The sequence below is a fragment of the Heptranchias perlo genome, chromosome 38, assembly GCF_035084215.1.
Source record: "Heptranchias perlo isolate sHepPer1 chromosome 38, sHepPer1.hap1, whole genome shotgun sequence".
In the NCBI taxonomy this organism is placed as follows: Eukaryota; Metazoa; Chordata; class Chondrichthyes; order Hexanchiformes; family Hexanchidae; genus Heptranchias; species Heptranchias perlo.
In genome coordinates this window covers 10429033-10455730 of record NC_090362.1, presented here as the reverse complement: position 1 = coordinate 10455730, position 26698 = coordinate 10429033, and the positions used below count along the sequence as shown (strand labels likewise).

Here is a 26698-nt window from a genome sequence, read left to right as displayed (position 1 = left end):
TCTTTCCATGGCATGGCCCCTCCCTAGCTCTGTAATCTCCTCCAGCCTTATAATCACCCCAAGCCCTTCTTAAATCTGACTCTGGCCTTTTGTACATTCCTTCTCCCTTCACCCCGCCATTGGTGGCTGTCTGTCCAGCCCACAGCCCTGCCTCCCACTGGAATTTAATGGGACAGAGCAAACAGGGCGGAATCCTGGCTTTGGTGTGTTCCGCCAGAATTCTTGGCACTCCTCCCCCCACATTAGGTAGAAGTCAACCATTCCACGCCCACAGAACCCAAGAGTTTTGGGGCTCTCGTGGACAGTCATGATAACAAATCCACCAAGCTCCTTTCTAATATAAGTTTATTTTACATTTTTTGTCCAGTTGTATAAAATGGAATTTATTTCAGTCCCAAGTGATTTAAGGAGAGCAATGCATTCTTTTGTTGTATAGCTCTTCCCCGGCTCCCTCTTTCCCCCCCCCCCACCCCGAATGCATTGACTGATTGCTGGAGTATAGAGCTTGCAGTTGCTATCCAGTACCTCACCCAAGTGGCCATTCTTCCTGTGTGAGCCTAGACAGTAAGTGTTGGCAGGATATTTGATTATCCTCATCTGACATCCACAGACACATATGCTCATGCTAACGCTCGCTCCCACTCTAGCAGGGGTTATTGGATAGTGATCAAGAGTGGGATTCCTGGCTGATTTTCCCCTCCCTAATCCAGGGGCACTGAAGCAAATTTGTAGTACCTCAACTGTGTTCAGGCTGGCTCAGCACAGACTTGCAGTGGAGTCATCCATTCTGTGTGTGAATGTGTCCCTGTCACATTAGTATCAGATAGTTACAGTCTGCCCATATTTCAAACTTGCAAGTTCTGCTTTGCATATTTCAGAATTTTGTTATAAATCAGTAGTATGCTGAATGACAACCCTTAATTCAGGTCAAATTGTCTGCAATGGAACTTGAATTTCCAGTGAAAACTTAGAATTTAATATATTACCAGATTGAATTCTATCTGGTAATACATTATACTACATAAAAATACTAGTATATTCAAGTGCACGTTGTACTAAAGTGACAGGAGTTTCAGCTTTATTTGAAAATGAGTGTTGATACTTAAAACATATTGGCTTTTATCCCATGCAGATCTGCCACAAAGAATGGGACTGGACCACTTTTATTAACACACAGTTCAAAAAAATAATTGATTTCCCTGCCCAATTAAATATAGAAAATCTGCACATTCGCATGCAATCCCTTATGTGATATCAACTGTGATTTACATCAGGAAGCAGCTCGGTTGGATATAAAGTACAGTACCATCATTGATGTGCAGGATGGTGCCTGGGTCCGATCTGAGCCTGGAAGCATCAAAACCAACAGTAGTGACCCTTCCTGGCTCTGCTGCTTCCTGGTCGACACACTGCATAGCAAGACACTTTACGTTTATGCTTACATGGTCACTGACAGGTCCTGTATTTGATTCCAGCTGAACTGCTCTCTGTTAGATGTGGAGACGTAAGATGGCAGATCTCTGCAGGGAGGGAAAGTTACGTTAAATTATAAACATCTTATGCAGTTGGGGAACTGGCCCACTTGCCAGAAGGGGAGAATACTTTACATTGAAAGCACCCCCTGCATATCCTCTATTTTTAAAATGTGTTTAAAGGCAATGTTTAAATATATAAGTAATGTTTTTAAGGGATTACAACTTTCTTGGCATCGATTTGGTTTTGTTTGTTTTCTCCTTATTTCTTTTTGTGCTTACCTTGCTTACTCAGTTTAAATCTTTGGAGCCTCCCCATGGCTTAGTGCATAAATTCGCCACCCAGTGTAGTACTGAGCCAGTGGGAGAGCTGGGTTGTGCAGAGTTAGTTGATCTCAGCCAGGATGGCAGTAAGGACAGTATAAATGGCAACAGGGTATCTAGGATTCAATTCTGTTCATGATTACTATCTAGTGTCTATCTTTTGAATGAATACATGATGGATAAAGACAGGATCAGGTTCAGCTATATTACTGCACACAGTCAAACAACATGTCATCACTCGCTGTCGAGGCACAAACATGAAGATTGATCACTCGGGGGCGATACCGAAGGGTGACCAGCAACCAGGGGACTGAACACCAGAAAGAATCAGTGCTTCAGCAGAGGAGGGGAGAAAAGATGAAATAAAATCCTTCTATAAATGTGTGTTATGGAAGTATGAGCAGTTCATATTTTCTCTAGTTCCCCAGGACAAATGATAAATATATTTTGTTTCTATCACTTTACAGAATCAAGAACATTTCTAATCTGGAGAGTCTGACTGATCTTGATGTGCTGGATCTGCATGCAAACCAGGTACGGTATTGGTGTCACAAATACCACGCCGGTTACAGTATCGGTGTCACAAATCCGTGTTGGGTACAGTATCGGTGTCATTATTCAGATATTCAACCAGATTTGGTCAGTATAATACCAAAAGTGTTCACTTTTCAGGGAGACTTTGCCAGATGTATATATTGCCAAATGTGGTTTTATTCACAGATAAACTACCTGATATAGATATTATACATGGATATATTGCCAGATGTGATTATTATTCTGACATTGTTCCAGATGTGTTCATTACTCTGATATATTTACAGATTGTCATTATTCAGATATATATATATATATATATATATATATTCAGATGCAGTTAGTTAATTCACAGATACAATTTATAAATAAAATGTCTATTTATGGCCCTGGTATGTTCACTGTGGTACTTAGTAGCTTTGAAGAAAATCAATATTTGCTTGAGTGTGACAGATTACATGCTGCGTTTTCATCAGCCCTTAATGTTGCTGATTGGTTGTCAGCTCCTCGAATTGAACACAATTCTTCAATAAATTTAAAAGGAAATAAAAATTATCTACATAAACAGAGGCTGATATGGCAGCTGAAATAAAGCAGATTAAACATGGTCAAGTTCTGTCTGACAAAATTGAAACCCTAAGGGTGCTTGCTTTCATAGTAAGTTGTAATTAGCAACAGTTTAAAAAGAAGGGGATCCAGTGATATGCACATATTTATGTTTCTGTAATCATAGAAAAGAATAAAATCATCGAAAATTTACGTGCAGAAGGAGGCCATTCAGCTCATTGTGTCCGCGCCGGCCGAAAATGAGCTGCCCAGCCAATCCCACTTTCTAGCACGTTGTCCGTAGCCTTGTAGGTCACATCATTTCAGGTGCATATCCAGGTACTTTTTAAATGAGTTGAGAGTTTCTGCCTCTACCACCCTTTCAGGCAGTGAGTTCCAGACCCCTACCACCCTCTGGGTGAAAAAACTTTTCCTTAGCTCCCCTAATCCTTCTACCAATCACTTTAAATCTATGCCCCCTGGTTATTGACCTCTCTGCTAAGGGATATAGGTCCTTCCTACCTACTCTATCTAGGCCCCTCATAATTTTATACATCTCAATTAAATCACTCCTCAGCCTCCTCCGTTCCAAAGAGACCAACCCCAGCCTGTCGAATCTTTCCTCCAGTTCTGGCAACATCCGTGGAAATCTCCTCTGTACCATCTCTAGTGCAATTACATCCTTCCTGCAACAATGTGGTGACCAGAACTGTATACAGTACTTAAACTGTGGCCTAACCAGTGTTTTATACAGTTCCAGCATAACCTCCCTGCTGTTATATTCTATGCCTTGGCTAATAAAGGAAAGTATTCCATATGCTTTCTTAACCACCTTATCTACCTGTCCTGCTATCTTCAGGGATCTGAGGACATGCACTCCAAGGTCCCTCTCTTCCTCTACACCTTTCAGTATCCTCCCATTTGTTGTGTATTCCCTTGCCTTGTTTGCCCTCCCCAAATGCATTACCTCACATGTCTCCGGATTGAATTCTATTTGCCACTTTTCTGCCCACCTGACCAGTCCATTGATATCTTCCTGCAGTCTTCAGCTTTCCTTCTCACTATCAACCACATGGCCAATTTTTGTATCATCTACAAACTTCTTAATCATGACCCCTACATTTAAGTCCAAATCATTAATATATATCACAAAAAGCAAGGGACCTAGTACTAAGCCCTGCGGAACCCCACTGGAAATAGTCTTCCAGTCACAAAAACACCTGTCAACCATTACCCTTTGATTCCTACCACTGAGCCAATTTTGGATCCAACTTGCCATTCACCCTTGGATCCCATGGGGCTTGTACTTTTTTGACCAGTCTGCCACGTGGGACCTTGTCAAAAGCCTTGCTAAAATCCACGTAGACTACATCAAATGAACTACCCTCATTGACCCTCCTTGTTACCTCCTCAAAAAATTCAATATATGAAATTGATAAATATCCTTCATTTAGATCACTATTTTAGGAAAGAAAAGCCGGAAGGTATCTGGTCGTTGGATGAAATATAAAGTAGGGCAAGTTAGTTGATAAATGGGATTGGGCACCTGTGCAATGAGGAAGGAGTATGAATGCTGAAGGTGTTTAGGGATATTGGACGCAATTGTTTTTTATATTGGGGGAAACAATGGCTTACAGATGACCTTATTTAGGTATTTAAGATCCCAAAGAGAATAGATAAACTGCATCCCAGAGCAGTGTTCATTTTTAACACAAACTTTAAGACAAGGGATATGAATTCAAGCTTCGACAAGAAAAGGTGAATAAAAGTTTGAGATATAACTGCTTCATATAGAGGGTGATGATAATGTGGAAAAGCCTATCTAGAAATGTAGAATCTTATGAATTTTAAGAAGATGAGTGGATTTTTGGCAGACAGACTATTGAGGTATGAGGGATAAATTACACTTGAAAAGTCTGTGACCCCTGTGACTGACCTGATGGATGATTGGGACATTTCATAGAGGGGGAAGAGGTTAGTTTAGACATGGCTAGTGATGCATCAGGGGGAAACATTGTTCCTTAGAGCTTGCCTGAGAGAATCGGGTAGGAATTTCACAGAATTTTCCCTGAAATGTATGTCTTTTTTTTGCCTCCCCCAGGAGATAGCATTACTAGCAGATGAGTTGGGGAGGAGGTGGGGTTCATAAGCTTGCACCCTCTAATGGGCAGGTGTTGTACTATCTCTTTACCACCTCTTTTGACTGCTCCATTGCTTCTGTGCTGTCAGACTGCTTGTCCAACATCCACTCTTGGATAATCCACAACTTGCTCCAGCTAAACATTGGGAAGAACGAAGCCATCACCTTTAGTCCCTGCAGCTGACTCTGTTTCCCCTCCCCAACCACAGCCTCAGACTGAACCAAGTTGTTCGCAACCTCGGCATCTTGTTTGACCCTGAGATGATCTTCTGACCACATTTTCTGTCCCGTCACAAAGACTGCCTACTTTCACTTTGCCTGGTGCTGCCCCTATCTCAGCCCATCTGCTGCTGAAACCTCATCTATGCCTTTGTCACCTCCACACTTGACACTCCTGGATGGCATCATCTTCCATCTGCCACTCATCCAAAAACTCTGCTGCCCGCATCCTATCCCTCACCAAGTCCTGGTTGCCCATCACCCTTGTCCTCTCTGATCCACGTTGGCTCCTGGTTTCCAACACCTCAAATTTAAAATTCTCACTTGTGTTTAAATCCTTTCATGGCCTTGCCCCTCCTTATATCTGCAACCTCCTTGTGCTACCCTGCCTGCTTAACTCTCTGTGCGTCCCCCATCCCTGCAACCCACCATTGGTGACTTTGCCTTCAGCCGCCTAGGCTCCACACTGAAGTTCCTTCCCTAAATCCCTGCACTTCTGCACCTATCTCTCTTCCTTCAAAACCCTCCTTGAAACCCATCTCCTTGACCAAGCATCCCTCCTAATATCTCCTTGTCTGCCTCAGAGTCCATTTTTTGATTACACCTCTGTGAAGTGCCGTGGGACGTTTTTTATGTTAAAGATGCTATACATACAAGCTGTTGTCACTGCTGCTGCTTTGGTGGCGGTGGTACCTGAAGGTCTTTTTAATTCTTCTATTCAAATGTTCATATTTACCCACAAGAAGTAAAAGAAGTGGTTTGTAGAACAATTGCTGAGAATTTTATAAAATGATATTTCTATGATGTGTCAGTGACTGGCAGCTGCTTTGACATTAGTGTTGCAACATCACTGCTGGGCTACTTTTCTTATCTGGAAACTAAACTCTAGATAAACCTGTTACTACACCAAGGTTAGATTAGGTGGTGGATTGTAACTTCTTGGTACTGAAGAATCTGCCCTGGTACAGCACACTCCTGCCAGATTTGGACATCTAAAGAAAGCTTCATGGGCTCTGCCTACTCATCACAGCATTTCTTCCAAGGTTTGGAGACTTTGCTGCTCCCTGCCTTTGGTAAAGTTGACCACAGAAAACCACATGAAGATGGAATGTCACAAGGTTAAATTGTTAAAATAATAAGTAATTCAGAAAATACAATGCGGAGAACAAATGAAACACCTTGATAACAAACATGAATCTATAAGCACTGCTTTTGAAGCCTCTTTGCTCCTTATTAGGAGATGATGAAATTCAGGGCTACCGAATGTACTTTTTGCTATAAGGGAACTTTGAATTTTCCTTATCCCTGTATATCAATAAATATAAGAATACAGATACAAAGATTTGGTAATCAAAGTTCAATTTGTAGTTTCAACATAGGTAGAAGTTTGCTGACAGACTACAAATGTACTGAGGGAAATTGGAATGGACCAAATATTGATTAGTAAAAACTCAACTTTTCATTTCAATTGATAGTAAACTATTTTTTTTCTAAATACTAAATGCAACATAACACCTGTGCTGTATATTTATGATTCTATAGCTGGAGTATATGACATCTAAAGTTCTTATTCGAGGATGTATTTTGTTAATTTTGAAAAACATTCACAGAAAACCTCTTTAGAAAAGTGAATAAATAAGGTAATATGAAAACAGTGATATTTTTCTAGTTGAAGTCATGTAGACTATAGCTAGTCTTTCTAGATGTTTATTGGTACATAAGGGTGTTAGGAGCCTCAAGTGATTTGGCAGCACCAGCCTGTTGGACCTTGTTATTTTAGGAGTTTGGCTAAAAGCCAGAATATGTTTGGCAGCTGCAGAGAGGTTTGGAAGAGCTTTATTGGGGTGTGTTTCAGTTACAATGTAGTAATTGCTGATGGAAGTAATGCAGTGAAAATAAATAGCAGGTCAATCATTTCGACTTCTCTTAAACTGAGCCGACACAATTAGGTTTATCTTTCTAGGTTGCAGAACTGATGATGCATGAAAGGAGGTGCCTTATAGGATGTTTGAAACTATTGTCAAAAACCTTTCCTTTTCATTGTAGTCGTCGAGGGGAATGTCATTACATGATTAAAGGTAATGTCAACAAATTGAATTCTGTTGTAATCAGAAGGGTTCCAGGTGAACAGGTAAATGCTATCTGTCCAGCAACAGGAATTGTACAGGTGCAGCAGTTCCCTGTTTTTTGTAACAGAGAAGCTGTTATCTATCTGTTTGTCTAATGTTACATGTTGGTGCACGAGGTTACAAATTTAGACTAAAATATATTGACTAGACCTTCTTATGTGGGTTTTGATTTATTCCAGAATTCAGGTCAAACATAAAACAGAATTTTCATTATCACAAAGCATGGCTGTCTAAGGGAATTGTTTATTTTAATGGGAACTTTTATCAGCTCATTTTAAATATTTAAAGCCTCATAGTAGAATTATCAGATATATTTTACAATAAATTTTAATTTTCTTTGGAGCTTTTCCCCATGCTCTTCCTGAAATTGCTGATACTGGCTGTGTATGGTTCCATGATGCCAACACTTCTCCAGTATCTTGCCAAAATGGCCGTTATTTATGAGTGAGCCTAGACAGTGAATGTCTGTTAAACAATTCAACCATTGAGGGCCTCATTGCCCAACTTAATGTCCGCACAATGCACTTTCCAGCAGGTGTTGCTTGGTTGTGATTGGGGACAATTGGCTGATTTTCTTTTTCCCTCTTTCTAGCCCAGGGGAACTGATGCCAATTGATTCAGGGGAGTCCAGAACAAGGGGGCATAACCTTAAAATTAGAGCTAGGCCATTCAGGGGTGATGTCAGGAAGCACTTCTTCACACAGGAAAGTGGAAATCTGGAACCCTCTTCCCCACCCCCAAAAATCTGTTGAGGCTGGGGGTCAATTGAAAATTTCAAAACTGAGATTGTTAGATTTTTGTTAGGCAAGGGCAATAAGGGTTACGGAACCAAGGTGAGTAAATGGAGTTAAGATACAGATCAGTCATGATCTAATTGAATGGCGGAGGGGGCTGAATGGTCTACTCCTGTTCCCAGGTTCCAATTGTAAAGCCTTTGCTACTGCCCTAGCTGAGATCTGATAACTCAAAATAGACTTTGAAATTTTCATTTTCTAATATACTCGTGAAAGTAACCAACTGAGCATATATTTGTCCATATGGTAATGGCTCTGTTTAGGCCAGGGGTACCATAATCTGGAAAACGCATATTGTACTGGCATAGCTATTGAAGTAATAAAGCAGCATTTAATTTGTTGCTTTAATGTGCCATTGGGTATTTCATTTAGGAGCCTTTTTTTATATATAGTGCAAGTGTTTTTTCTGTTCTTTTGCGTTTTCCTCGTGGGTTCAAAGATCAGGGATATGACTGTTTGGCTTTTGTGCCAAATGTGCACTTACTCCCTGCAAGCCAACAATGCAAACTGCTTTAAGTTAGCTGACTTTTAGATATCTTTTTATTTCTTACGATTATATTTTCTGTTTCTCAGGCATGTATTTGTTGCACACTAAAATATATTCTTTATATGTAACTGTTAAGAAAGAACAAAAGAATTTGAATTTATTGGATTAAGGGCTGAAGCTTGTGGATAAATGCAGTGCCCGGCATAATATTGAGCCACACAGGCCATATGGTTATAGGTTCAGTTCCTAGTCTACGTTGAAATTAGGACATCCAGGACAGCAGTTGGAGCACCACAGTTGGCCTCAATATGTCTGGGTTAGGGAGAGGGAAAGATATCAGTCAGAGTTCGTGCTCCTGATTGCTATTCAGTGAACTCTGCTTGGAAGTGCATGACTGTGTATGTTGGCTGAGGACAGGATTAGGCTGGGCCATGATGTCCTCTGGGTGAATATCACACTGACACTCACTGTCTAGGCTGAGTCATGAAGGACGGCTGCTTGGGCGAGATACTGGATGGTGGGCAATGCCCATAGAACTGTACCATTGAAGAAAGAGAAAACTGCACAGAGTTTCACCAGTCCAGTTATTGTTGATTTTGTCTGTTTAACAAAGGAAGGTGCAGGTGTCAACTTTTAACATGACGGTAGTCGTACTATAATTCAAAAACAAAAAAGCAGGAGAATTATTTTTACAATAAAGTGAAAGAGAGTTACGCTGGGAATTCCCTTGCCAGTAGTGGGGGGGGGGGGGGGTGGGTGGGTTCTCCTGATTAGCCACCATAACTTTAGCAGAAGATTGGCAAAATTCCCATTTACACACCTATTCGGGATAGCCGATCGGGATCGCCCAAGGACATTCCTGGCATTACATTTTGTTGAGAAAAACTCATGACGTTTCTCTGTTATTAATCAGTTAATGAGCTACCTAACAGAACTGTGGGAGTACCTTCACCACATGGTCTTCAGTGGTTCAAGAAGGCGCCTCACTACCACCTTCTCTAGGGATGGGCAATAAATGCTGGCGTTGCCAGCGACGCCCATGTTCCATGAATGAATTTAAAATAAAATTCCAAGAGAACATAAGAAATAGGACCAGGAGTAGGCCGTATGGCCCCTTGTGCCTGCCCCACCATTCAGTCAGATCACGGCTGATCTTTGACCTCAACTCCTCTTTTGCACCCGATCCCCATAGCCCTTGATTCCCTCAGAGTCCAAAATCTATCGATCTCAGTCTTGAACATACTCAACGACAGAGCATCCACAGTCCTCTGGGGTAGAGATTTCCAAATATTCACGACCCTTTGATGAAGAAATTCCTCCTCATCTCAGTCCGAAATGTCTGACCCCTTATCCTGAGTCTATGTCTCCTAGTTCTAGACTTTCCAGCCAGGGGAAACATCCTCTCAGCATCTACCCTGTCAAACCCTCTTTAAAATCTTATATGTTTCAATGAGATTACCTCTCATTCTTCGAAACTCCAGAGAGTATAGGCCCATTCTACTCAATCTCTCCTCATAGGACAACCCTCTCATCTCAGGAATCAATCTAGTGAACCTTCGTTGCATCGCCTCTAAGGCAAGTATATCCTTCCTTAGGTAAGGAGACTAAAACTGCACACAGTACTCCAGGAATGGTCTCACAACAGTCCTGTACAATTGCAGCAAGTCTTCCTTACTCTTGTACTCCACCCCCCTTGCAGTAAAGGCCAACATTTGCCTTTCTAATTGCTTGCTGTACCTGCATGTTAACTTTCTGTGTTTCGTGTACAAGGCCCCCAAATCCCTTTGAACACCAATATTTAATAGTTTCTCACCATTTAAAAAAAATTCTGTTTTTCAATTTTTCCTACCAAAGTGAATAACCTCACATTTTCTCACATTATACTCTATCTGCCACCTTATAGATAGTAAATAGCTGAGGCCCAAGCACCAATCCATGTGGCACCCCACTAGTCACAACCTGCCAACCCGAAAATGACCCGTTTATTCCTACTCTTTGAGGATTGGTTAACAGACAGAAAACAATCACCCCAAACCCTTGAGCCCTAATCTTGTGTAACAACCTCTTATGTGGCACCTTATTGAATGCCTTTTGAAAATCCAAATATACTACATCCACTGGTTCCCTCTTATCTACCCTGCTAGTTACACCCCCAAAAAACTGTAGTAGATTTGTCAAACATGATTTCCCTTTCATTAAAACAGTGTTGACTCTGCCTAATCATGTTATGATTTTCTAAGTACTCTGTTATTACATCCTTAATAATAGATTCTAGCATTTTCCCTACTACTAATGTCAGACTAACTGGCCTATAGTTCCCTGTTTTCTCTCTCCCTCCTTTCTTGAATAGCATGGTTACATTTGCTACCTTCCAATCCACGGGGACCATTCTGAAATCCATGGAATTCTGGAAGATCAAAAACAATACATCCACTATCTTTGCAGCCACCTCTTTTAAAACTCTAGGTTGTAGGCCATCAGGTCCAGGAGATTTGTTGGCTTTTAGTCCCATTAATTTTTCTAAAACTTTTTCTTTACTAATCCTAATTGCTTCAAGTTCCTCCCTCTCATTGGACCCTTGGTTCCCCATGAGTATTGATTCTCCTCAATATGAAGTGTGGAAGGGTAGCAGTGTGAAAATTGATCTGAAATACGAGGAATCGAGGAGCAGCGAGGGGCATCGAGCAGAATATTTCATCCAAATTGTATTCGAGCTGTGGAGTAAGATACCATGGGAGATTATTGAACAGGGCAGTATAAATGGGTTAAAGAGATAATTGGGTGCGTTTCTGGAGAGAGGGAATAAGGGATATAGTGAGAAAGTGGGTAGGTTGGATTGACTTGTGAGAAAGGGACCAGCTTGTTGAGGGTATTGGTCTTTCTCCTGTTCCTAAACTTTCCATGTTCTCGGGGCCTGTATCACCAGACGAGAAAAGGCTGAGGGGGAATCTGTTGGAGGTTTTAAATATTACAATAGCTTTTGAGAGAGTAAATAGTGAAAGATTGTTTCCACTGGTTGACCAACTGATAACAAGATTATCACTAGAAGAACCAAGGGGCAGGTTTGAAGAATTTATTTCACATTGAGGGCTATTAGAATATGGAATGCTTTGCCACAAGTGGCTGTTGAGGCAGAGACTATACCATCATTTAAAAAAAGGGGATGGGATAAGTATTTTTGATATATGTTAATGACCTGGATTTGGGTATACAGGACATAATTTCAAAGTTTGCAGATGTCACAAACTCGGAAATGTAGTAAACAATGTGGAGGATAGTAACAGACTTCAGGAGGACATAGACAGACTGGTGAAATAGGCAGACACATGGCAGATGAAATTTAACGCAGAGAAGTGTGAAGTGATACATTTTGGAGGGAAGAATGAGAAGGGGCAATATAAATGAAATGGTACAATTTTAAAGGGAGTGTGGGAACAGAGATACCTGGGGGTGTTTGTACACAAATCTTTGAAGGTGGCAGGACAAGTTGAGAAGGCTTTAAAAAAGCATATGGGATCCTTTGCTTTATTAATAGAGAATTAGAGTTCGAAGGCAAGGAAGTTATACTAAACCTTTATAAAACACTGGTTAGGCATCAGCTGGAGTATTGTGTTCAATTCTGGGTACCACACTTTAGGAAGGATGTTCAGGCCTAAGAGAGTGTGCAGAAGAGATTTAATAGAATGGTACCAGGGATGAGGGATTTCAGTTATGTGAAGAGATTGGAGAAACTGGGGTGTTCTCCTTAGAGCAGAGAAGGTTAAAAGGAGACATGATAGAGGTGTTGAAAATCATGAACGGTTTTGATAGAGTAAATAAGAAGAAACTGTTTCCAGTACCAGAAGGGTCGGTAACCAGAGGACACAAATTTAAGGTGATTGGCAAAAGGTGACATGAGGGAACATTTTTTTACACAGCGAGTTGTTATGATCTGGAATGCACTGCCTGAAGGGGTGCTGGAAACAGATTCAATAGTAACTCAAAAGGGAATTGGATAAATACTTGAAGGGAAAAAATTTACAGGGCTATGGAGAAAGAGCAGGGGAGTGGGAATAATTGGATAGCTCTTTCAAAGAGCCGGCACAGGTACGATGGGCTGAATGGCCTCCTTCTGTGCTGTATGCAATGATGCTATGATTTGAAAAGGAAGAATATAAATGGACATGGAGAAAGGACAGAGAAATGGGATTAGAGCAGCTAGCTCCATTTGAAGAGCTCGCACCAGCAGAGTTGTCTCGAGCTAAATGGTCTCCGGTGTTGTAAATGCTACACAATGGGAAGGAAATTAAGACAATCATAAGAACGTGTTTCCATGGTACAAAGTACACTGAAACTATTGGTCATTGGTATCTAAACCCACTGTTAAACATGCAAATAAAATTGTGATTTGAGGTTTAACTAAAACTTGTGGTCTGTAAAATGGAAAGCTGATTATCTTCAGAACATGAAAGTACACATTCATTGGCATTCTCCAAAACCAGCATTCCTCTGGCCAAACCAGCATTCCTCTGGCCAAGCCAGCAACCACTGTGGTTGGTCCTTGCCTTGTTAATGTGAAAGTACTAGCACTGTACACTTGTACAAACCACAGCCCCTCTAAAAGGTTCCAGCTACGACTTAAATGCAGATGTTGATCAGAGTGGAAACAAACAAGGTTCCATTTTATCTTTCAAATTTGAAGCTTAAATTATTTAATTGTGGAAGACTTCAAAGATGGTTTGCAATGCTCGAAGTATTTTATTTTACAAATAAACTGTTTTTTGTTGTATGTTCTATTTTAGTTATTGTGCCAGTTCCAATATTTTTATTGGAAATCATAATTGTGCCAATGCTGATGGGTACTGAATGTACTAAAATGTTACCACAGCTGTAAAATCTAGTAGTGTTCTATTCCTAGAGGTTAGTATTTCCATATATTAACCAGATGCCTCCCCTCACAGGAACATCTGTACATGAGGGAATACTTGTGCCGGACCAAATTTATCTTAATTGCGCTTTTCTTCGCCTTGCTCCTTAAGGGGTTCGGCGCATTCCGTGGTGCCTGAGGTAAAGTCAATGAATAGGCCTGTATTCTTCCAACCTGTTTATAGGAAACAAAGCACTTAACTGGGAGTATTTATGGGACAGTGTAAAAGAGAGATTTAGTCTGCGTCTTGAATGTGTTGTTGCCTCTCAAATTCAATCCTATCTTTCCCATAATTTCATGTTTAAATTTCTGCTATCTGATTTCCTGCCACAGCACCGAAAAGGCCCTAACCGAAGTCACAAATAATATTCTCCTTGACTGTACCATTACCTTTGGAGTTCTCCAAGGATCTATCCTTGGCCCCTTCCTTTTCCTTATTTACATAGAGAAAATCAGTTGATGCTACGTTATGGTGTCACATTGTCAGTGTAAAGTTGTGCCGGTAGAAATCTAACTGGTGCATTTATTGTTATTTCTCCACACCAGTGAAATTAAAAACATAGTGTAGACATTTTTTCCTCTTTGCAGCCTCCTTCCAGCAGTCTTTGCAGTCTTCTTCCAGCTGGGTAGTTTCAGCTGAAGAATTTGCCATGATCTTCACCAAGCAGTTTGCAATCTCACTGACCTGCTCAACCCTGAGCTGAGCTTCAAACCCACATGCAGTCCATTATCAAGATTACCTACATTCGCCTCCAAAACATCGGCGGGGCTTTACTTTTATTCTCATGTAACAGGTTGTTGGTAATCCACAGTTTTAGGAAGCAGTGTGGTTTTATTTACGTACCTGTTGTATGTTTCTAATCAATATTCACAAAATAGACAACTTTCTCATTTGAAAACATTTTGACATTAAAATAAACCAAGAAGTTCTAAACTTCGAACTAGATATTTGGCAGAATACAGCTTGTCCTCAGCATGCAGGGGAATATTGGAAGACTGTTGTGTTTTCATTAAGGAAGTAAGTGAGGGACAGAAGGGAGAGTCAGCTCTTCTCATCTCTGCCACTCATTCACACCTATTACCTGCTTAACAAGTGGCACGGGCAGGGCCTGGGAGCAGGTTGCTGCATATCCTGTCATTTTGGGTAGATGTGTTATGTGGATGGAAGTATTTGAGAAATGATGCCAGCAATAAAGGGGGGAAAGCCCCGCATTTTATTGTTTGAACCAAACTTTCCAAGTGGATTGCTCGTACATGGGTGTGGTCATACTACAAAACTACAATATCTCTCCTTTTCATTTACTCATCGTGACCCATGTTTGGGATGTGTTGGTGTAATGTAGAGACTTAATTGAAATCCTGATGCAGCATTAAAGTTTCCACTGTGTCTTATCTGTGTGACTTTGGTTTTAAAAATATTCATCAAATGCAGGTAGCAGACAGTGTAAAACAATTGAATGCATGGGTGATGCATATTAAGTTTGGTAGGAAGCATTGAGCATCTGTTTTATTCACTTAATGTCGTTCTGAATGTTAGTATTTCTCTCAGATGCTCTTTAGTCCCAAGAATTCCACAAGGGTATGGATCATAGCCTGAAAGAGCAATCACCAGTGTGCCTTTTGCAGATGAGATTTGTGAGCTGTTTGTCTGTCAGGTTGTTCTGTCAAAATGTTTTTCATGAGGATTGCATATTCAGCCAGAGACATTGGGGTCACCCCACGCGTAGGGAATACTGCTTTTGTGTATCGCTGGACTATGATTTTGCATATTCAACTGTGTCTCATTCAGTATGTATTGGTTAGACCACACTTGGAGTACTATGAACAGGATGAAGAGGCAGTGGAGAAGGTGCAAAAAAGATTTACTAGCATGATACCAGAACTGAGAAGTTATACCTATCAATAAAGATTGAGAAGGCTGGGACTCTTTTCTCTAGAGACTGAGGGGTGACCTGATCGAGGTCTTTAAGATTATGAAAAGGTTTGATAGGGGAGATGTAGAGAAGAGGTTTCCACTTGATGGGGAGACCAGAACTAGGGGCCATAAATATAAGATAGTCACTAATAAATCCAATAGGGAATTCAAGAGAAACTTCTTTACCAAGACAGTGGTTGGAATGTGGAACGCGCTACCACAAGGAGTAGTTGAGGCAACTGACATAGATGCATTTAAGGGGAAGCTAGATAAACACATGAGAGAGAAAGCCATAGAAGGATATGCTGATATGGTTAAATGAAGTTGGGAGGGAGAAGTCTCGTGTGGAGCATAAATGCTGACATGGACCTGTTGGGCTGAATGGCCTGTTTCTGTGCTGTACGTTCTATGTAGTTTGAGGTAGCTGATGAGTAAGAGGCTTTGGTTGTGAAGAGAGTCAAGAGAAACTGGGGCTCTTTTCACTAGAACAGAGGAGCTTAAGAGGGGGTCTGATGGAGGTGTTCAGAATGAGGAAGGATTTTGAAAAGGTCAATAAGGAAAAACAACTTCCACTGGTCAGTCAGTTGGTACATAGAGGGCATAAATTTAACATCACCATAAAAATAATGAAAGGTGCAGTTAGGAAATTTTGTTTTACACAGGATTGTTAGGACTTGGAATGCCTTACCAAGAACAGTGGCAGTAGCAAAATCCATAATAGGTTTTAAAAGGGAAGTGAATATATGTTTGAAAAAATATTAAATGGATAGGGGGAAATGGCAGGGGAATGGGGGTGAATGGTTAGATCTTTCAGCGAGTCGGCACAGGTATGATGAGCCGAATGGCCTCTTTCTGTGCTGTAAAATGTAATGATGCTCTGAACTGTGTACCTGTCTTTGCTGACATCATCAAGCATCAGTAGATTCATTTCACCAGAAAAACCTGACCTAGCCTGATCTTTTCATGTCTCCTGTCTGTATTATGGGGTATGGCTTCCTAACTACAGAAAATAAAAGCAGTTTAACCTTGAATTTTAAACAATTCTTCAAACATTAGGCTCGTCCTTTCTCACACGGATATATCTAAAAGGACTTTAGCAATTTTTAGGAATATAAAGTTCGCCAATTTAATCTCAAACCCACAGAATGTTTTTTTTTTGCGGTCACTGAGTAGTTCACTCAACTCTTTATTTTCTTTTTTCTTCCTGATTTTTTTTTCACCCGCTTGAGCCTTGAAAGGCCACATCCTTTTTCTTTTGATGTGGTTCTTCAGCAGAGAGGGAATGAACATAAAGCCAAGATCACATAACACTTGTTCCAATCACAGTTGCAACTAAAGTGACCACAAGTTTGTGCTGTGGGGTAAATCCATCTGACCATCTCAATCTGGACCTCTAATTGATTACAGCTTTATTTAGTGGTTGGCTTGCTAAACCTTGTGTATATCTCCTGTGGCATTGCTCGCGGTGAGTTTGAGGACGTGCTGTTTTTTAACGATAGCAGCCTTGTGCCATGCAACGCACAATTGTCAGGACCACGGATTCGTGGTGATTGAATAAGTCAAATTCTGTTTTTATGATTTGGTATTTTCAGATTTATATTGATGTTTTGGGGATTGAATTCTATGACTTTTTTTTTAATGAAACTACATCAGTGCTACATGGATTCACTTGGATGCTACTGGGGATGGGGGATTACAGTTTATGAAGAGAGACTTGAGAAGTGAGAGATTTTTCTACTAGAGATGAGAAGTTTAAGGGATGACCTGATAATAGTTCTCAGGTTTATGAAGTTAGGGTTATGGGTGAAATCAGATAGTGATGTTTTGTTTCTGCTGGTTGGCAAGGCAGTATAAGAGGTTACAAATTTAAGATAATCACAAAAACAATTAAAGGGGAGGTTCCTTTACATTGAGGTAGCAATATTTCCAAAAAGGCAAAATGCAGTGAAACATGCCCCTGTCCTCAAAGAAGAAGAGAGCTCCAGACTGTCAATCAAACATTATTCAATTCTTATCTGTTGCATTCCATGGATCCAACACTATTGGAGTTTAATTGGCTCTGCTTAAATTTACCCTTATTCCTTTCAAAGCAGTTGGTCAACATACGATTCGGGAAAAAAAGACTTGCATTTACATATCACCTTATCACAAGCTAACATCAATTACTGTCAGGTGTAGTCACTGTTATAATGCCATAACCTATTTGAACACAGCAGGATCCCACAGCAGCAATGAAATTAATCATAAGAACCATAAGAAATAGGAGCAGGAGTAGGCCATACGGCCCCTCGAGCCTGCTCCGCCGTTCAGTAAGATCATGGCCGATCTTCTACCTCAACTCCACTTTCCTGCCCGATCCCCTTAATCCCTTGATTCCCTTAGAGTCCAAAAATCTATCAATCTCAGTCTTGAATATACTCAACGACTGAGCATCCACCGCCCTCTAGGGTAGAAAATTCCAAATATTCACAACCATCTGAGTGAAGAAATTCCTCCTCTCAGTCCTAAATGTCCGACCCCTTATCCTGAGACTATGCCCCCTAGTTCTAGACACTCCAGCCAGGGGAAACATCCTCTCAGCATCTACCCTGCAAAGCCCTCTTAGAAACTTATGTTTCGATGAGATCACCTCTCATTCTTCTAAACTCCAGAGAGTATAGGCCCATTCTACTCAATCTTTCCTCATAGAACAACCCTCTCATCCCAGGAATCAATCTAGTGAACCTTCGTTGCACCGCCTCTAAGGCAAATATATCCTTCCTTAGGTAAGGAGACCGAAATCGCACACAGTACTCCAGGTGTGTTCTCACCAAAGCCCTGTACAATTGCAGCAAGACTTTCTTAGTCTTGTACTCCAACCTCCTTGCAATAAAGGCCAACATACCATTTACCTTTCTAATTGCTTGCTGTACCTGCATGTTAACTTTCTGTGTTTCGTGTACAAGGACACCTAAATACCTCTGAACACCAACTTTTAATAGTTTCTCATCATTTAAAAAATACTCTCTTTTTTCTAGCTTTCCTACCAAAGTGAATAACCTCACATTTCCCCACATTATACTCCATCAGCCACCTTTTTGCCCACTCACTTACCCTTTCGATATTCCTTTGCAGCCTCTTTGCATCCTCCTCACAGCTTACTTTCTTACCTAGCTTTGTATCGCCAGCAAACTTGGATACATTACACATGGTCCCTTCATCTAATTCATTAATATAGATTGTAAATAGCTGAGGCCCAAGCACCGATCCCTGCGGCACCCCACTGGTTACAACCTTTCAATCCGAAAATGACCTGTTTATTCCCACTCTCTGTTTTCTGTCTGTTAACCAATCCTCTATCCATGCTAATACATTACCCCCAATCCCATGAGTCCCAATCTTGTATAACAACCTTTTATGTGGCACCTTATCGAATGTCTTTTGAAAATTCAAATACACTACATCCACTGGTTCCCCCTTATCTACCCTGCTAGTTACACCCTCAAAAAACTGTAATAGATTTGTCAAACATGATTTCCCTTTCATTAAACCGTGTTAACCCTGCCTAATCATGTTATGAATTTCTAAGTGCCCTGTTACTACATCCTTAATAATGGATTCTAGCATTTTCCCTACTACTGATGTCAGGTAACTGGCCTATAATTCCCTGTTTTCTCTCCCTCCTTTCTTGAATAGCAGGGTTACATTTGTCAATTTCCAATCCACGAGAACCATTCTAGAATCTAGGGAATTCTGGAAGATCACAACCAATGCAACCACTATCTCTGCAGCCACCTCTTTTAATAGGATATAGGCCATCAGATCCAGGGGATCCTTCAGCTTTTAGTCCCATTAATTTTTCTAAAATTTCTTCTTTACTAATCTTAATTACTCTTAAGTTCCTCTCTCTCATTGGACCCTTGGTTCCCCACTATTTCCGGTATGTTTTTTCTGTCTTCTACTGTGAAGACAGGTATAAAATATTTGTTTAAAGTCTCTGCCATTTCCTTATTCCCCATTATAATTTCTCCTGTCTCTGCCTCTAAGGGACCCATGTTTACTTTTGCTAATCTCTTTTTTATAAACTTGTACAAACTCTTACAATCCGTTTTTATATTTCTTGCTAGTTTACTCTTTCAGTTTTCTCCCTTTTTATCAATTTCTTGGTTATCCTTCGCTGATTTCTATAACCCCCCCCCCCCCCCGCCCTCCCCCCAATCCTCAGGCTTACTATTCTCTTTTGCAACATTGGAAGCCTCTTTTCATCTAATACTATTGTTAACTTCTCTAGTGAGCCACAGTTGGATCACTTTTCCTGTGGAGTTTTTATTCCTCAAGGGTATGTATATTCATTGAACGACCAGTTAATCTGTTTTGATGGTGGTTTGGGAAGGAATATTGACCAAGACACCGGGAAAATAATTCCATGGGATCTTTTAATATCCGTCTGAACCACCAGGACAGTCAGACATTTAATGTCTCATCTGGAGTGCGGCACCTCCAACAATACAGCATTCACTCAGTACTTCACTGAATGTTAGTCTAGATTATATGCTCAAATTCATGATTGGGGCTCAAACCCATGACCTGCCCCAGAGGTTAAAATGCTATCAATTGAGTCAAGCTTTAAGATTAACTGCTTTTGGTGGGATTCTCTTCTCTGGACTATCTTCAGTGCAATGGGATCTGTTGCAATGCAACTCTCTCTGCTGATTGAAAGGCTCCCCTATTTGTGACACTACTTGAAATGAGTTTGGGAGATTTAAGTCTTTTCCTAGCAGAATAAAGGATAAGCCAGGGCCTGGCACATTTCCACCCTTTTTCTTTCTGGTGCTTCTCCTCTCCTCCCAGAGATTCAGTACATTGATATGTTTGGAGTTTCTTCTTGTGGAACAACTGAAATGGAACAGGATAACTCAGCAGAAGCAACCAAGATCTTAAAAAGAGAACTCGATGGTGTTTGCCTCTGGACCCTCTCCCAAATCTCTTTATTCATGTTCATGGCAGCTTGCAGTATCCATAGCTGAACCTGTGTTTCCAATGAGCCAAAACTGAAAGCATACAATAAATGGGTGCTGCATGTTTCATTGCTAACAGAATACCTTGTACTACTGGGTTATGCACCATAAGTCATAAAAAGCTCACTGTAGACTGTGAATCTCATTTATTAAAAAAAAACCTAGGCTTTTAGACCATATAGTTCAGGCTAAAACTACAAAATCAACTTATTATATAAAAAAAGTATACAGAAACAAAATAAACCAACATATAAACACTGATTTTTTAAAAAAAAACTGCTTCCAAAACTAAAATAACAAAGTGTTTGCATTCTTAGGGTATTCTTCTGCATCCTCTTAACTGAGTCTTTTCATCATTTCAATGTAGAACCCATGAAGATGTAGAAAAATAAACAGTGAAACTGAATGAACTAAAGATTTTAGGGCTGCTGCCCAGATATACTCACTTTTTTTTGAAATGCAAGCCAGCTTCATTGGTTCTTTCTCAATAGACCGTAAATTACAGTATCATAGAATCATAGTAGGTGCAGCACAGGAGGAGGCCATTCTACCCATCGTGCCTGTGCCGGCTCTTTGAAAGAGCTATCCAAGTAGTTCCATTCCCCTGCTTTTTCCCTGTAGCCTTGTAATTTTATCCTTTCAAGTATTTATCCAATTCCCCTTTGAAAGTTACTATTGAATCTGCTTCTACCACCCTTTCAAGCAATGCATTCCCGATCATTACAACTCGCTGCGTAAAAAAATGTTTCCTCTTTTCGCCTCTGGCTATTTTGCTGATCACCTTCAATCTGTGTCCTCTGGTTAGCGACCCTTCTGCCATTGGAAACAGTTTCTCCTTATTTACTTTGTCAAAACCGTTCATGATTTTGAACACCTCTATTAAATCTTCCTTTAACTTCTCTTCTAAGAAGAACAGCCTCAGCTTCTCTAGTTGCTCCACATAACTGAAGTCCCTCACCCCTGGCACCATTCTAGTAAATCTCTTTTGCACTCTCTGTAAGGCCTTGACATCCTTCCTAAAGTGTGGTATCCAGAATTGAACTTAACACTGCAGCTGAGGCCTAACCAATGTTTTATAAAGGTTTAGCACAACCTCCTTGCTTTTGTACTCTCTAGCTCTATTTATAAAGCCCAGGACCCCCAAATGCTTTTTTAACAGCCTTCTCAACTTGTCCTGCCACCTTCAAAGATTTGTGTATGTGCACCCCCAGGTCTCTGTTCCTGCACCCCCTTTAAAATGATACCATTTAGTTTATATTGCCTCTCCTCATTCTTCCTACCAAAATGCATCACTTCACACTTCTCTGCGTTAAATTTCATCTGCCATGTGTCTGCCCACTTCACCAGTCTGTCTATGTCCTCCTGAAGTCTGTTACTATTCTCCACATTGATTACTACATTTCCGAGTTTCGTGTCGTCTGCAAACTTTAAAATGACACTCTCTATATCCAAGTCCAGGTCATTAATATATATCAAAAAGAGCAGTGGTCCTAATACTGACCCCTGGGGAACACCACTGTTTACTTCCCTCCAGTCTGAAAGGCAATCATTCACCACTACTCTCTACTTTCTGTCCCTTAGCCAATTTTATATCCACACTGCCACTGTCCCTTTAATCCCAAGGGCTTTAATTTTGCTAACAAATCTATTATGTGGCACTTTATCAAATGCCTTTTTAAAGGTCATATACACAACATCAACTGCACTAATCTCATCAACCCTCTCCATTACTTCATCAACGAACTCAATCAAGTTAGTCAAACATGATTTTCCTTTAACAATCCACGCTGACTTTTATTTATTAGGCCATACTTTTCCAAGTGCCAATTAATTTTAACCCAGATTATTGTCTCTGAAAGTTTCCCCATCACCAATGTTAGGCTGACTGGCCTGTAATTGTCGGGTTTATCCCTTTCTCCTTGTTTGAACGGGGTGGGGGGGGGGGGGTAACATTTACAATCCTCTGGTACCATCCCCATATCTAAGGAGGATTGGAAGATCCTCTGCAATTTCCACCTTTACTTCCCTTGGCAACCTAGGATGCATCCCATCTGGACCGGGTGACTTTTCCACTTTAAGTACTGCCAATCTTTTAAGTGCCTCCACTTTATCTATTTTTATCGTCTCCAATATCGCTACTACTTCCTCCTTTACTGCTACAATGGCAGCATCCCCTTCTCTAGTGAAGATGGATGCGAAGTATTCATTTAGTACCTCAGCTATGCCCTCTGCCTCCACAGATGATCTCTTTTGTCCCTAATCGGTCCCACGCTTCTTTTGACTACCCTTTCACTATTTATATGTTTATAAAAGACTTTTGGGTTCCCTTTTATGTTAGCCACTAATCTACTCTCATACTCTCTCTGTCTCGCTTATTCCCTTTTTTAGATCTCTTCTGCACTTTCTGTATTCGGCCTGGTATTCTGACTGTATTATGAACCTTATATTCGTCAAAAGTTTCCTTTTTCTGTTTCATTTTAATCTCTATCTTCAGTCATCCAGGGAAAGTATTAATTCTTTCTGATACCGGAGTAGATTGGATGTGGATAACAACTCTGTCACTGTCTGGAGCAATAGTTACTGGATCAGGCCTGAAATGCTACATTGGTAGTCCTGTAGATGAGACGTTAATTCATTGTACATGAAGTGTTTTGATTAGTTTCTGAGATATGCTAAGGTGTTTTAGAAGAGCAACCAACTCTTCACTTTAAAACAAAAACAGTTCCCTGTTTTGCTGTTGTTTGTATTATTAATTTGCTCGCTTTTACCTTTTCACAGATTAGCAGTGCACAGTACTAATGGTTTGTCTTCCTGTGTTTCTTTTTAAAATTTGGTTCAACATTTGTTTTATCTGTAGGAAGAGGCATTTTTCTCTTGAGCTATGTGTTTCTATTCTTGTGTGGAAATCTGTGTTAATATTAAGATTGTTTTTATTTATAGATCTGTAGGATGGAAAACATTAATCATTTGTCTGAACTTCGAGTGCTTAACCTCGCTGGGAACTTCATTGTTCGTGCTGAAAACATGAGTGGCCTTGATTCGCTGACTGAACTCAATCTTAGACGGAATCGGATTGAATCAGTGGTAAGTTTTACTTGTGGCTTCCCCGAAGCACTGGATCATGAAGCAGTCATGCATTACATTTACCAACACTCACGATAAATAGCTTGGGGTTTTCGCAATTTATATTTGGTTGATTGGAGTATTCCCATTTAAATAACTTTCCTGTTCTCACATACCCTGCCTATCTCTTCATAAAGCAAACTGTCTTCCTTCTTCTGGTGATTTGATGGTCTGTAACATTGCCCTAATTTTAGCTTTGTTTTTTCATGTTAGAGATGTTCATTGTGTAGTTTTCCACCTCCCACAGGATCAACTTCATTTACCTCCTAAATGTTCCTGACATATAAGCTTACTAGGCCTACACCACCTCTTTTCTGTCCACTCTATCTTTTCCGTACATTGTATACCCCCAATGTTATACTTGTTACCATCCTCTGGAGCCAGTGATGCTTCTGATAGTCCTACTACATCATCATTTCCTATTACTGCCCCCAGTGTCTCCCTATTCCTGGCTTCTGGTTCAGGTATGTCTGAGCTTTTGTGTTCACTCACCTGTTCACTACTTTCTAACCTACGATCCATCTTGCCTGGGACGCTCCTTGCCCCCACCTACCAAGTTTAGATAATTCCGTATAGCTGCTTCAATGTTCTTTGCAAGTCTCATTGTTCTTATTTGCGTTAGGTGCAGTCTGTCGCTCTTGTAGCAGTACTTTTTTGTTCTGGAAGGATTCTCTGTTACTACTGAAAGTAGCATTGTTGTTTTTACAGCAGATTGTTGGAGCTCCTCCGAATAACTTGGATCGTTTCACAGTCTCTCTGCCTCTCCACCTCTCTCTCCTCCTTTAAGACGCTCCTTAAAACTTACCTCATTGACCAAGCTTTTAATCACCCTTCCTAATATCGCCTTCTTTACCTCTGTCAATTTTTGTCTGATTATGCTCCTGTGATGTACCTTTGGATGTTAAAGGTGCTATATAAATGCAAGTTGTTGTTGTCTAGTGGGTGGTCCTGCAGCTCTTGAAAGTTTAGGAGTGGATTCAAACCCTGGGTCTAACAGAGCAAGGTGCAATGATAAAACTTTTAGTACTCAGGTAAGTTATATAGTTTCTTGCTGAGAAAACCGTAGAATCATAGAAAGGTTACAGCACGGAAGGAGGCCATTCGGCCCATTGAGTCCGCGCTGGCTCTATGCAAGAGCAACCCAGCCTGTCCACATAAGTAAAGTCCCTCATCCCTGGAATCATTCTAGTAAATCTCTTCTGCACCCTCTCTAAGGCCTTCACATCTTTCCTGAAGTGTAGTGCCTAGAACTGGACACAATACTCCAGTTGTGGCCGAACCAGTGTTTTATAAAGGTTCATCGTGACTTCCATACTTTTGTACTCTATGCCTCTATTTATAAAGTCCAGGATCCCGTATGCTTTTTTAACCGCTTTCTCAACCTGCCCTGCCACTTTCAACGATTTGTGCACATATACCCCCAGATCTTTCTGTTCCTGTACCCTTTTTAGAGTTGTGGTTTCTAGTTTATATTGCCTCTCCTCGTTCTTTCTACCGAAATGTATCACTTCGCATTTTTCTGCGTTAAATTTCATCTGCCACGTGTTCGCCCATGCCACCAGCCTGTCCATAGCCTCTTGAAGTCTATCACTATCCTCCTCACTGTTTACTACCTTTCCAAGTTTTGTGTCATCTGCAAATTTTGAAATTGTGCCCTGTTCAACCAAGTCCAAGACATTAATATATTTATCAAGAAAAGCAGTGGTCCCAGCATCGACCCCTTAGCCATTCTGTATCCATGTTGCTACTGCCCCCTTTATTCCATGGGCCGCAATCATGATGATAAGCCTACCATACGGCACTTTATCAAACACCTTTTGAAAGTCCACATACACCACATCAACTACATTACCCTCATCTACCATCTCTGATACCTCATCAAAAAACTCCATCATGTTAGTTAAACATAATTCGCCTTTAACAAATCCGTGCTGGCTTTCCCTAATCAATCCACACTCGTCCAAGTGACTGCTAATTCTGTCCCGGATTATCGTTTCTAAAAGTTTCCTCACCACTGACTGGCTTATAAGTTGCTGGGTTTATCCTTGCACCCTTTTTGAACAAGGGTGTAACATTTGCAATTCTCCAGGCCTATGGCACCGCCCCCGTATCTCTGGATGTTTGGAAAATTATGGCCAGTACCTCCCCAATTTCCACCCTTACTTCCCTGAGCAACCTAGGATGCATCTCATCCTGACCTGGTGACTTATCTACTTTAAATACAGCTAGCCTTTCAAGTACCTCTTCTTTATCAATTTTTAGCCCATCCAGCATCTCAACTATATCTTCCTTTACTGAGACTGTGGCAGCATCTTCTTCCTTGGTAAAGACAGATGCAAAGTACCCATTTAGTACCTCGGCCATCCCCTCTGCCTCCATGAGTAGATCTCCTTTATGGTCCCTAATCGGCCCCACCCCTCCTCTCACTACCCGTTTACTGTTTACATGCCTGTAGAAGACATTTGGATTCCCTTTTATGTTAGCCGCTAGTCTAATCTCTCTCTGCCCCTCTTATTTCCTTTTTCACTTCCCCTCTGAACTTTCTAATATTCAGCCTGGTTCTCACATGTGTTATCAACCTGACATCTGTCATATGCCCCTTTTTTCCTTTTCATCTTACTCACTATCTCTTTTGTCATCCAGGGAGCTCTGGCTTTAGTTGCTCTACTTTTCTGCTTCGTGGGAATATGCCTAGACTGTACCCGAACAATCTCCTCTTTAAAGGCTGCCCACTGTTCAACTACAGTTTTGCCTGCCAATCTTTGATTCCAATTTACCCGGGCCAGATCTGTTCTCATCCCATTGAAATTGGCCCTCCTCCAATTGAGTATTTTTACTTTAGAGTGGACAATGTCCTTTTCCATAGCTATTCTAAACTTTATGATACTATGATCGCTGCTCCCCAAATGCTCCCCCACTGACACCTGCTCCACTTGGCCTGCCTCATTCCCTAGAACCAAGTCCAGCAATGCCTCCTTCCTCGTTGAGCTGGAAACGTACTGATTTAAGAAAATTGTCCTGAACACATTTCAAAAATTCACCCCCCCCTTGCCCTTTATATTATTATTGTTATTCCGAATATATTAGGATAGTTGAAGTCCCCAGTTATCAC

General features: G+C 40.8%; 1 protein-coding gene across 3 annotated transcripts in view; it reads left to right on the top strand.

The window, feature by feature from the left end:
* The window catches only part of LOC137304728 (leucine-rich repeat-containing protein 49-like), a 238100-nt gene that overhangs the window by 31279 nt on the left and 180123 nt on the right, over positions 1–26698 (top strand). For all 3 annotated transcript variants that reach the window (XR_010958635.1, XR_010958634.1, XM_067973404.1), the window contains exons 7-8: positions 2264–2330; positions 23404–23547. Coding sequence is in view for 1 of the 3 variants with exons in the window: in XM_067973404.1 (XP_067829505.1) it covers positions 2264–2330; positions 23404–23547 (211 nt within the window). In the remaining 2 variants the exon portion in view is untranslated. The remainder of the gene's footprint in view (positions 1–2263; positions 2331–23403; positions 23548–26698) is intronic.